At 35.7% G+C, this 13,479-nt stretch overlaps 1 protein-coding gene across 1 annotated transcript in view; it reads left to right on the forward strand.

The window, feature by feature from the left end:
* The window catches only part of ALKBH1 (alkB homolog 1, histone H2A dioxygenase), a 37,964-nt gene extending 25,705 nt beyond the window's left edge, over positions 1-12,259 (forward strand). Inside the window, exons 5-6 of the mRNA XM_012547594.3 lie at positions 9,761-9,954; positions 11,033-12,259. Of these exons, the coding sequence (XP_012403048.1) occupies positions 9,761-9,954; positions 11,033-11,447 (609 nt within the window). The 3' untranslated portion in view covers positions 11,448-12,259. The remainder of the gene's footprint in view (positions 1-9,760; positions 9,955-11,032) is intronic.
* Positions 12,260-13,479: the final 1,220 nt, after the last annotated feature.

The raw sequence follows: 13,479 nt of genomic DNA on the forward strand, positions 1-13,479 counted from the left end.
ATTCATGAATGGGAATAGCTAAGTGAATTCATGGAGGTCAAAGGAGAAGCCAAGATTAAGAGTGGAAAATAGTTGGTAGTCCAGCAAGAATATAGAGTATATGAAAGAGAATAAAGTTTAGTATAACTAGAAAGGTAGATTGGAATTGGATTGTGAAGTAACATTCAAATGTGGTACTAAGAAATTTGTGTTTGATTGGGGGGGAGGGGCAATCAATGAAAGTTGTTCAGCAGAAGATTGATATAGTCAGACCTTTAAATCTTTTGGCAGTTAGGTAAGGGACAAGTTGGAGAAGAGGACACTAAAAGAGAAACCAGTGATGAATCTACTACAGTGGTACTGGTAAGAGGTGATTGATAAGCATTTGAGTGAAGATAGTATCAGTGTGTTTGAAGAGGAGGGAACACATGTAAGCAAAATTATAATTGATAGGACTTGGCAACTGATTAGATATGGGAGCAAGGGAGAGGAGAGTGAAATGCAACTGAGATATCAAGTAATGATGGTATCACCACAGATATAGAAAACTTAGGAGGCTGGATGGGTTTAGGTGGGAAATTATAAGTTCAGATTTAAATATGTTGAGTTTGAAGTACCAGTAAAATATCCAAAAAAGAAATTCCAGTAGGTAATTGTAAATATGACACAAGGAAGAAATCTGAGCTGTATGTATAAATTTGGGGGTCATATGGATAGTTGGATCCACACAAGACTGAAAGGGATAGAATATAGAAAAAAAAGGACAGAGCCTTTGGAGCCATCTTTGTTTAAGAGTTTAGAAAAGAAGAGAAACCACTAAAAGGAATGATCAGAAATTGAGAAAAGCAGGAGGAGACGAGAGAAATCACCATAGACAAATTGCTCTTAGTAATATGAGGGATATTGCATTAAAATTAGGTATTGAAGTAAGGGAGTGAAATTTGAACAGTGATTATTGGGTTGCCATCATTGTTATTTAGTATTTATTGAGCATTTGTGATTTGTATTTGTATTAATGACTATACCACCTACCAAGAGGCTGTGGAATTGACGGTTGTCCCTATTATTATCCACATCCCAGTGATGTTGAACCCTTATCCTTTGATGTCAATCTTTAGATTTATTTGTCTCTTCTACCATAAGTCTTTGAAACTCTTACTCTATAATTAATAAATTACTTTCATTTTAAACCATTTACTCTCTAATTCCATCCACCTGTTGGCATTCACTGAGACTTGACTCTTCAGAGATATTATATCCTTAGACATTCTTTTTTCTAGATGTCTCTGATTAGATTTGGGGGTCTCTGACAAACTCACACCCTTTGACCCAATGGTCCCATAATTTAGAATGATTTATTTTTAATACTTCTGAATTAGAAAAAGTTTTAATTCTTCCTGATTCTTATTGCAACTTCTGTAACTTCTATCACTATCAGTCAGCAATCTCTCTTTTGAGGATCACACAATCTTAATTTATCACATAGTCCAAATCCTGGTGATGGATAATATGATATTTATAAGTGGATGGATATATCCATCCCCTAAGACATATTCCCTCCTTTCTCCAAGAGTTCACTGCTTCTTTCATAGCCTCCCTCTCCATGCCCAACTCTTTTTTCTGAATCTTAGGGATTTCCAGTATATATGTTGCTGTACCCTCAGATACTTCACATTTAATTAATCTACTCATAATTTATTCCTTCACTCCATCTCAGCTACATACAAGAATGATCTTACCCTTTATCTTCCCATCTACCCACAAGAGTTCCATATCTTAAGAACTCTGAAATTCTTTTATCCAATCATAATCTTTTAATCTCTCCAATGATTTACTACTAAACCCATTCTTCCTAACTATAACTTTTAAGTTCATGCACTCCCTATTACTTTCCAAGCATTACTTCTGCTTTGGCAATTTTGACCCCTCCATGAATACTATTACTTACTCTTGAATTGTTTATTATCACCAGTCACACCTTGCCAAACCCTAACTCTTTTGATTCTACTCATGCTACTGGATAGACCTGAAAGAAGTCATTATATTTATAACTGAGCCACTTGTAAATTCATATTATCTCACTGCAATTTGGCAAGGCAGTCTTTCCACTGCTTAATCAATTTTCTATCCTATTCTACTCGGCAAAGTAGCTGTAACAAACTTCTCATTTTCTACTCAAGCTTCCCATGTCCACTGCTGTAACCCAGGCTCTCAATTTGGGATCTTATTTCCTATGTCACCAAAAAATTGAAAATAATTGATTTTTGCCCTTCTCATATCAAATTCCTCTAATATAATTTTGTGCTGTTTCCTTCACACCAGTCTCTGATGAAGAAGCAGTCTTTCTCCTTGCTTCTACTATAATTCCTAACTTTCAGTCTCTCCCTATTTACTGATTTCTTTTTTCCCATCTGCTTGCAAATTTGTCCAAATATTCCCATCTTTAAAAAAAAATCACTTGCAAGATCCTCTTCTGACACTGCCATCCACCTAGTACAGGTCCTTATCACTTCACGGTTGGATTGTTATAAGAGCTTAGTGATGGACCTGCCTACCTCAAGTCTTTCCTTATTCCAGACCACTTTCCATTCAACTACCAAAATAATTTTTCTAAAGTACAAGGCCAACCATGTTACCTCCCTGTTCAATGAATTCCATTGGCTCCCTATTGTCTCTAGGAGCAAGGATTATAGAATGCTCTTGTTTGACATTCAAACCCCTTCATAACTCAATCTGTCCAAAAGAGAATTAATTATGTTTCCCTCTTTTTTTTTATGCAAAACATATTTGTATATTAGCCATATTGTACAAGAAAACAAACAAACAAAAAAAACAATAAAAAGTTTTTAAAAATGCTTCAATCTACATTCAGAATCTGTTTTCTCTTTCAGGAGGTAGATGGCATTTTTCAGGATAGATCTTTTGGAATTGTCTTGAATTGTTGTCTTGATTAGAGTAACCAAGTCTTTTTTTTTTTTTTTTCCAATAGAGTAGCCAAGTCTTTTACAGTATTCCCATCAACAATTATATACAACTTGTTCATCCAATCTTCAATTAATGAGAATCTTTTCAATTTCTAGTTTTTTGAAGTTTGTTGTGTTTTTTTTGTTTTGTTTTGTTTTTGTTTTTTTTGATGTCTCAAAAAGAGCTGCTGTAAACTTGAAACAAGATGATAACTCAGTGGAATTGATAGAAACAATACTTCAAGTTAACACCTTTGAGAGTTCACACATTAGCTCACAGTTTGGGAGATTTCAGGGTTCAGTATGAGGTATTCAAATTCACACCTCCCATAATCCCACTTTCAGAGGAGTCATCAACCTTTGAGTTTACGCCTCTAAAAGAGCATAAAAACAGCTGAGCTCAGTCAGGAGAGTTGAGTTGAAAAGATTGAGAGGGGAGCAATTGTTGGAGATTGGAGATTAAGAAGCCACGAGTTGGAATTGAGCTAGAGGCAGAAGTTGGAAGAGCTAAAAGACAAGCTGCAAGAGCTCCTGGAACCAAGGAGGGAGATAGGCCTCTAAGAAAGCTAACCGCAACCAAAGAAAAAGACAAGACTTGGAAGGAGAAAATAAATGTTTGGATTTTATCAGCTGGCTGTATTTGAAGTGATTATTACTTTGAACTGAAACTAAGGCTGCCTCCAGAAAATCTCCCGAAGAAACCTACTCCCAGTGAGAACGATCATATTATAAAAAAGAAGAGAACACCACAGGTTCTTTTTCCTTTTCTTTGATCTCTTTGTTATGGTATAGACCCGTAATGGTATTGCTGGTCAAAGAGTATAGTTTTATAGACCTTTGGGGTTGAACTACTTTCTGAATGAACACTGCTGTGTCAGCACTGCATTAGTGTCTTGATTTTTCCTTATCCCTCCAGCATTTGTCATCTTCCTTTTTTATGATGTTAGGCACTCTGATAGGTGTGAATCGAAAAGTTGTTTTAATTTGCATTTCTCTAATCAAAAGTGATTTAGAACATTTTTTCATCTGCCTATTTGATAGCTTTGATTTCTTCTGAATGCCTGTTCATATCCTTTGGCCATTTATCAACTGGACAATGGCTCTGATTTTTATAAATTTGACTTGGTTCCAACTATATTTGAGATATGAGGTCTTTATCAGAGAAACTTGTTTTTTGTTTTTTTTTTATTTTTTTTTTTTTAAATAACTTTTTATTGACAGAACCCATGCCAGGGTAATTTTTTACATTATCCCTTGCACTCACTTTTGTTCCGATTTTTCCCCTCCCTCCCTCCACCCTCTCCCCCAGATGGCAAGCAGTCCTATACATGTTAAATAGATTACAGTAGATCTTGGACACAATATATGTGTGCAGAAGCGAACAGTTTTCTTGTTGCTCAGGGAGAATTGGATTTAGAAGGTATAACTAACCTGGGAAGAAGAACAAAAATGCAAGCAGTTTACATTCATTTCCTAGTGTTCTTTCTTTGGTTATAGCTGCTTTTGTACATTGTTGAACAATTGAAACTAAGTTAGATCTTGTATTTGTTGAAGAAATCCACTTCCATCAGAATACATCCTCATACAGTATCGCTGTTGAGGTATATAATGATCTCCTGGTCCTGCTCATTTCGCTCAGCATCAGTTCATGCAAATCTCGCCAATCCTCTCTGTATTCATCCTGCTGGTCATTTCTTACAGAACAATAATATTCCATAACATTCATATACCACAATTTACTCAACCATTCTCCAATTGATGGGCATCCATTCATTTTCCAGCTTCTGGCCACTACAAACAGGGCTGCCACAAACATTTTGGCACATACAGGTCCCTTTCCCTTCTTTAGTATCTCATTTGGGTATAAGCCCAGTAGAGACACTGCTGGATCAAAGGGTATGCACAGTTTGATAACTTTTTGGGCATAGTTCCAAATTGCTCTCCAGAATGGCTGGATGTGTTCACAATTCCACCAACAATGTATCAGTGTCCCTGTTTTCCCACATCCCCTCCAACATTCTGCATTATCTTTCCCTGTCATTCTGGCCAATCTGACAGGTGTATAGTGGTATCTCAGAGTTGTCTTAATTTGCATTTCTCTGATCAATAGTGATTTGGAACACTCTTTCATATGAGTAGTAATAGTTTTAATTTCATCATCTGAAAATTGTCTGTTCATATCCTTTGACTATTTATCAATTGAGAATGGCTTGATTTCTTATAAATTGGAGTCAATTCTCTATATATTTTGGAAATTAGTCCTTTATCAGAACCTTTGACTTTAAAAATGTTTTCCCAGTTTATTGTTTCCCTTCTAATCTTGCCTGCATTAGTTTTGTTTGTACAAAAACTTTTCAATTTGATACAATCAAAATTTTCAATTTTGTAGTCAATAGTGATCTCTAGTAGTTCTTTGGTCATTAATTCCTTCTTCTTCCACAGGTCTGAGAGGTAAACTATCTTATGCTCTTCCAATTTATTTATGATCTCAGAGAAACTTGTAAAAATTTTCCTCAGTTTTCTGTTTTCCTTCTAATTTGACTGCATTAGTTTTATTTATGTCAAAGTTGTTTTTAATTCCACTTTATTTTATATCCTGTGATGTTCTCTATTTCTTGTTTGGTCATAAACTCTTCCCTTAACCATAGATCCATAGATAAGTACATTTTCCCATACTCCTCTAATTTACTTATGATATCAACCTTTATGTCTAAATCATTTATCCATTTTGACCTTACTTTGGTGATCTATTCCTCTTAACCCACTCCCCTTCTGTACTTCCTTCTTACTCTCAAAGACCATCCTTTCAGACACCCAGGATACCATCACTGTCATATTCACCTCCCTTATACTCTCCCCACATATCCATTCTGTTGTCATACTGACCATCACATCTCTTGGCTGTATCCTTTTCTCTGTACTCAAAAAACCTCCATCCCAGTGCGGGTCTGCATCACCATTTATCTGGATAGACTAGTGTAGTAGCCTTTTAATTGTTTCTGCAAACTTAGGTTTCTCCCAACTCCATACCATTCTCCATGTAGTAGAGCAAGGTTTTTTTCAAAAGCTTAATTTTAGGTCTGACCACATGACCTTCTACTCAAGAAAATCCCACTTATTCATTCAAAATATTCCTTGTGCCTATTTCACTTAGCATGTGATAAGAAAGAATGTATCTGTCACTGCTGGTAAAGTTCTAGGTTAGCAAATAAAAAGTTTCCCAGATACTGCTTTCTTCTCACATACAGGCTTATATTTAAGAAAATTTTGTCCTATGTATATATTTGAAAAAATTCTGTCCTATGTCCTATGTATGCCCCACTTTGTATTTATTGCCAGAGATATTCTTAAAATAGACTAAAAGAAGATTGTAGAGTATAGCTCTGGAGTCCAGGGCTATACTCTAGATCAGGGGTCTTCAACTACGGCCCAGGGGCCAGATGCGGCAGCTGAGGACGATTACCCCTTCACCCAGGGCTATGAAGTTTCTTTATTTAAAGGCCCACAAAACAAAGTTTTTGTTTTTACTATAGTCCGGCCCTCCAGCAGTCTGAGGGACAGTGAACTGGCCCCCTATTTAAAAAGTTTGAGGACCCCTGTTCTAGACTTTCCCCCTTCTCCACCAGCCAGTGTTTCTGTGAGGCTCTAAAATTTTAGTCTGATTTTTTTTATTTTTATTTATTTATTTTTTTTATTTAATAGCCTTTTATTTACAGGATATATGCATGGGTAACCTTACAGCATTAACAATTGCCAAACCTCTTGTTCCAATTTTTCACCTCTTACCCCCCACCCCCTTCCCCAGATGGCAGGATGACCAGTAAATGTTAAGTACATTAAAATATAAATTAGATACACAATAAGTATACATGACCAAAACGTTATTTTGCTGTACAAAAAGAATCATAGTCTGATTTTTTTTTTTTTTAGTAAAATCCAAATTCTTACTCCACATTTATCAAATGCTCTGTATCAAATGCTAATTACCATTTACAGAATACCAACCAGACAGTCCTGCTTTACCAGGATTTTAACAATTTTAGAAGATAACACATTTCATTTTTGGAGGAAGAACCTAGTAATTTTCTTTTTAGTTAAAGATCAAACTAATCTCTTCCTCAAAGTTCTAGAAATTTGCATTCATTAGGACATAAGAAGAGGAATTGCCAAGAGACTGAAGAGAGTGAACAGAAGGGAATGAAAAGAATAAGTTAGTGAAGTGGTGGAAGTTCAGAGAGGGTGAGAAGGACCAAGTTGATAAATGCTTAGTCTCTCAGAGGCATCTTAAACAACAGAGTTTATGCTAAAAATGTCTGAGCTTTTTAAAGGGTAAAAAACCTAAATCTCATTGTGACATCATGTAATCTAAGTTCTTTTAAAAAGGGCTTAAAAAAAAAAAAGGCCCTTAAAAAAGTATAATCAGGGAAAACTGATTATACTTAGGCAAGAATCTTTCTTCAAAACTATTGTAAGGAGAAAAGTCTCAAATCAGAGACTTAAGAAAAACAATTTCAGTCCCATTCATTGTTTCTGCTGGATAAAAAGGGCAGAGTCTATTTTAATGGAAAGAATGTTGGGTGTGGAGTCAGAGTCCTGTCTCTATTTATTATTGACTGTTCATCTTATCCAATCCTCAGCTTATTTATCTATGTGTACACATATTTGTGTATTTTCAAACTTATAGGATGGTAAGGATCAAATAAGAAAACTTTAGAGTACAACATAAATATTAGTCATGTCTAGGGTTTTGGTTTTCGGGTTGTTTTTTTTTGCTGAGTCAATTGGGGTTAAGTGACTTGCCCAGGGTCATACAGCTAGAAAGTGTTAAGTGTATAAGGCCAGATTTGAACTTGGGTCCTCCTGACTTCAGGGCTGGTGCTCATCTAGATCATGTTTGACAAATGGTAGAACCTTTTAGAAAAACATCTTCTTGAGCTACTGGCGAGATTAAAAGAAAAGATATAAAAATGTGTTGAAGTAATTTTACCTGCTTTAAGAAACATGTCCCATCAGTTTGCTTTTGACCTAAATAAATACATTTGGGCCAAAGCTTTTACTTTGTCTAACCTGTCAGCAGTAATAGTAATAGATACCTGGGGATTAGGAAAGATCTGAGATAAAAATGGGCTTCCTAATCATATTTGGAGTTGGTTAGGAAAGAATGGTGAATAGGAAGAAGTTTCTGAACAAGACAATAATCTTTTTTTTTTTTTTTTTTTAATTTTTTGCTGAGGCAATTGGGATTAAGGGACTTGCCCAAGGTCACACAGCTAGGACATGTTAAGTGTCTGAGATCAGATTTGAACTCGGGTCCTCCTGACTTCAGGGATGGTGCTCTAGCCTCTGTGCCATCTAGCTGCCCCGACAGCAATCTCTTAGGAGTCTATAGATATATTTCACCTTTAGTCTTATTGCTACAGAGCAAACTATGAGGTTAAAGTTTTTATCAAAACTATAGCATCACATTGTTGGTGGAGTTGTGAATGAATCCAACCATTTTGGAGAGTAGTTTGGAACTATGCTCAAAAAGTTATCAAACTGTGCATACCCTTTGATCCAGCAGTGTTACTACTGGGATTATATCCCAAAGAGATTATAAAGAAGGGAAAAGGACCTGTATGTGCACGAATGTTTGTGGCAGCCCTTTTTGTAGTGGCTAAAAACTGGAAACTTAATGGATGTCCATCAGTTGGAGAATGGCTGAATAAATTGTGGTATATGAATATTATGGAATATTACTGTTCTGTAAGAAATGACCAAGAGGATGATTTCAGAAAGGCCTGGAGAGACTTACACGAACTGATGCTGAGTGAAATGAGCAGGACCAGGAGATCATTATATACTTCAACAACAATACTATATGATGACCAGTTCTGATGGACCAGGCCATCCTCAGCAACAAGATCAACCAAATCATTTCCAATGGAGCAGTAATGAACTGAACCAGCTATGCCCAGAGAAAGAACTCTGGGAGATGACTAAAAACCATTACATTGAATTCCCAATCCCTATATTTATGCACACCTGCATTTTTGATTTCCTTCACAAGCTAATTGTACAATATTTCAGAGTCTGATTCTTTTTGTACAGCAAAATAACGTTTTGGTCATCTATACTTATTGTGTATCTAATTTATATTTTAATATATTTAACATCTAGTCATCCTGCCATCTAGGGGAGGGGGTGGGGGTCTAAGAGGTAAAAAATTGGAACAAGAGGTTTGGCAATTGTTAATGCTGTAAAGTTACCCATGCATATATCCTGTAAATAAAAGGCTATTAAATAAAAAACAAACAAACAAAAAAAAACTATAGCATCAGCAGATTCCAGATTTTTCAAGTCCCATAGATCTTATGAAAAGAAAGGGGGGGGACGTCAGTTTTTAAGGGGAAAGCTATAAGGGATTGATTGTTGGTGCTACAAATGGTGGCTTGCTTAGTGGTTTCAATTCAGCCAGTTTTGGGGAGGAAAGTAATTAAAGGTATCTCCTCCTACAATAATAATCCAGTAATCAAAATGCAAAATAGATTTTGAGCTATGGCTAATAAGCTTGGTGCCCAATCAAATATATCATTACAGTTACACAGCTTTTTTCCAGGCCAAAAAACCAAAAACTAACAAATTGTGATGTTTGAACTGTCTTTGGTATATACCTCAAAAACAATCCACATCAGATTATAAGCACATTAGCCAGGGAGTGACATGTAAGAATATTAATACTGGCATAGATTGTTTTACAGTGCTAATTGATAAAATGCAACAACTATTTATTTTTTTAATCTTTTTTTTTTTCCTCCTTCCTTTTATTTCTACCAAAGACATATTCAGCTGATCACTACACGCCTTTCCCTTCAGACCTGGCTTACCTCACAAAACAAGTGGCTGCCGCATGTGGATTTCAGGACTTCCAAGCTGAGGCTGGAATCCTCAATTACTACCGATTAGACTCTACTCTGGGAATCCATGTCGACAGATCAGAATTAGATCACACCAAGCCTCTCCTGTCCTTTAGGTAATCAATCTGAAGAAAGTGATTTGTGATTATCCTTTTTATCTAAAGCTTTTTAAAGCAAGCATTAGGATTATTGAATGGTTTTTACTGTTTAACTCCATAATGATCTTTTCTGTCAAGACCTCTGAAGTTCTAGGCATAAGTAAAATGAGTTTCTCATAGGGCTTTTGGGAGACAGTTAGTAAACTGTCTTTAAACTTCATTATGACTGAGCTATAGTGCCAGGGCTCTATGGTAGTAGAATGGTATAAAACAGAGCTTTCCAACCTCTTAGGGTAAGCTGACTGAAAAGTAACAAGTCTCTATCCTAGTATTCCTAAAAATTAAGTTTCAATTTGTGTAAAGTAGTCATTTTTCACTTACTATAACATGTCAGAAATATGTGATTTTATTGGTGTGGCTAATGATAGAGTAGTGCAGAATAACTAACTGATTAACTTAAGTATCCTTTCTGTGAAATGCTCATCACTCTGTAGCCAGTCTTATTTATGTCTTATTGTCTTATTCTGTCTTATTATTTTTGTCTTATTATTTATGTCTTTATGTCTTATTCTGACTTATTTATCCAGATTTATCCAGGTTTTTCATGATGTATAAGTGCTGGAACAGAATTTAAAATGTAATTGCTTGAACTTTAAACTTCATTAATTATTCCTAAAATTAAAAAATAATAAAATATTTGAATGATCTTTATTAAAATAATTAAACCTCAATAAAAATATACCAACAAATAACATAATTTGGTTACTTTTATAATTTAGCAATTTATTAATGTGTTGATTTTTATTGTGATGTTAATGGATTTTGTTCCATCTATCCCAGGGACTATCAAAGATGCTGTCCTAGACCAGCTTATGGCCCATACTTTATACCAAGTTTTGGCCATTTCTAATAAGAGACTTTAAGTCAATAAGGCAGGAAGTTGACACAGTATATGGAGTAATTGGAGTAGAGAAGTTCAAAATTTAAATTAGGTAATGATCCAAATTAAGATAAATTGCAATATCACAGCTAATTAGGAATGGCTTTGCTACCAATAGTTAGAATTAATTATTTTTTTTCTTGTGCTGTTTTATAGCTTTGGACAGTCTGCCATCTTTCTTCTGGGTGGCCTCAAAAGAGATGAAGTCCCCACAGCCATGTTTATGCACAGTGGAGACATCATGGTGATGTCAGGATTCAGCCGTCTGCTGAACCATGCTGTCCCACGAGTCCTCCCAAATTTTGATGGAACAAGCCTGCCTCGTTGCCTGGAGGTACCACTCCCAGATGCCTTACCTGCAGGTTCAGTTGCAGAACCCTGTTCTGTGGAAGACTGGCAAGTATGTGCCAAATATCTGCAAACAGCTCGGGTTAACATGACTGTGCGACAAGTGCTAGCCACTGGTCAAGACTGGGAGGACAAAGAAATCAAGACCATGAGTGAAAGTTCTTGCCACCTTGATGATAAAAATAATGAAGCAAAACGGGCCAGGATGAACCCGAACAGTTGAGGTTTGGGAAACCCAGACACTTAGACAGGCCCTATAATGAGCAGTTGCAGTTTGTATTGTCACGAGCTTCATCTGGAGAAGTGGTGTGAATCTTTCACTAGAAAATAACAGGCCAGCTCATCACTGATTGCACAAGGACTGTGAAAACCTTTCAGAAAAAATAGATGCGGATTTATCATTTTTATGAAAAGCTCATTTGACATATGATACATACTCCTTACAGACTTATAAGCTTGAATTCAGCCTAACTTTGTACAATTGTCCATGGAGATAGAAAGCATTCAAAAAACAGACTTCCTTTCATGGCTGGTCCTCCATTATTTCTGGTGATCATGGCACAGATAAACTTTCATGTCTGTGGGACTTTGAGATGCCACTGGTTTAGATGAACATTAATTGCTGGAGAGATTTACCCTTTCTGACTGGGAACCACTGAGAAAAATTTGACCCTGTACCATCCTTCATCCCATCTTCTTACCTCTTTAGATTATGCCTTAATTTTCCCTTCCCTACCTACACTGCTGTTTTGGTTTTTCAAAGGAAAATAGTACACATACTAACAGTGAAGCTGTAATTCTTATCCTCCAAAAAAGAGAAATTAATCAGTAGCTATCTTTCTTGCCCATGAAACAAATATATTTAATCCAAGAAAAGGAAGTAGCAGGTTTTTTAAAAACACATTTTCTTTAGAACTCCTGACTCTTTTCTGTCAGCCTTTTAAATACAATTTTAATTGTTGAAATGAAATTCCAAGTCCTAGAGGTGTTTTGTCACTGTTTTCTCCATGAATAAACCGAGTCTTTTAAATTAAAGATCGCTATCTGTCTTAAAGAGTTTGAGAGTCTGGGATTTTTTTTCTATTTAGCTATTTTCTATGTTCATGCTGCTAGAGCCCTCTGATTGCTTCCTTGCAACACCTCCCTGCTTTATTACTAGTGCATTGAGTTTTCTTTGTGATGCTGTCACAGGGAAGGGAATATCACTTGTGGCTGAATTCATGTCTGTTAGGAGACAACTTGGGAAATGCTTGAAGCACTGGGCTTTAAACTTTTACTCCCACTGATGCAACCTACTATGACCCCAATAAAGTCATTTCATCTCTGTGCCTACAAAGGGAACATTTGCTACCTTCCTTGCATATGGGTGTGCTGATGGTTACAAAAATTTTGTTATTTTTTTGTTCTCGTTAATGGGTTTTAGTGCATTCCAGGAATTAGCAGAAATGTTGGCATAGGCCTATGCCTATAATACTATGTTTTATGTTTTATGGCCTATAATACTAAGTTTTGGCCACCCTTAATAAAAGACTTTAAGCCAATGGGGCAGTATATATACATAATTTGGAGGGTGTTTGGAGTAAAAAAAAAAGTGCAGAATTTAAATTGGAAATTATTCAAATAAAGGGAAATTATAACAGCTACTCTTTAACAGAAACATGGCATATAAATATGGTTTTATTGCTGATGGCTTTGTTAGAAACAAGAGAAAGCACTTCAGCTATATGTTTGCGTAAAGGTCCGTTAAACACCTGATGCTTGAAACTTATCTGTATTTAGAATTCATTTAATTTTACATTCCTTGTATACACTATATTCTGATGTCTTAACTGAACTTACTACTACTATCAGATATCCTCTTCTGATTTCTTAGAAATAATTGAAGAATAATAGTTTAATCTGGTTTTGTGGGTATAAATAATCAAGTTGTGATAGAAGAAAAAAATATGGTGCATAATTTTTTACCATTGACATAAAAATGTAGCCTTTTGTAAAAGGCTGGAGCAGAATCTATTTTGCTTCAGCTGAAGTAAAAAAGAAAAGCAAGGGGTAGCAATCCTGATCTTAGATCAAGCAAAAGCAAAAATAGATCTTATTAGAAGAGATAAGGAAACTATACTAAAAGGTACCATAGATAATGAAGTAATATCAATTCTAAATACATATGCACCAAGTGGCATACCATTCAAATTCCTAGAGGAGAAGTTAGAGCTGCAAGAAGAATTAGATGGCAAAACTATACTAGTGGGGGATCT

The sequence above is a fragment of the Sarcophilus harrisii genome, chromosome 2 (assembly GCF_902635505.1).
Source record: "Sarcophilus harrisii chromosome 2, mSarHar1.11, whole genome shotgun sequence".
Taxonomy (NCBI): Eukaryota; Metazoa; Chordata; class Mammalia; order Dasyuromorphia; family Dasyuridae; genus Sarcophilus; species Sarcophilus harrisii.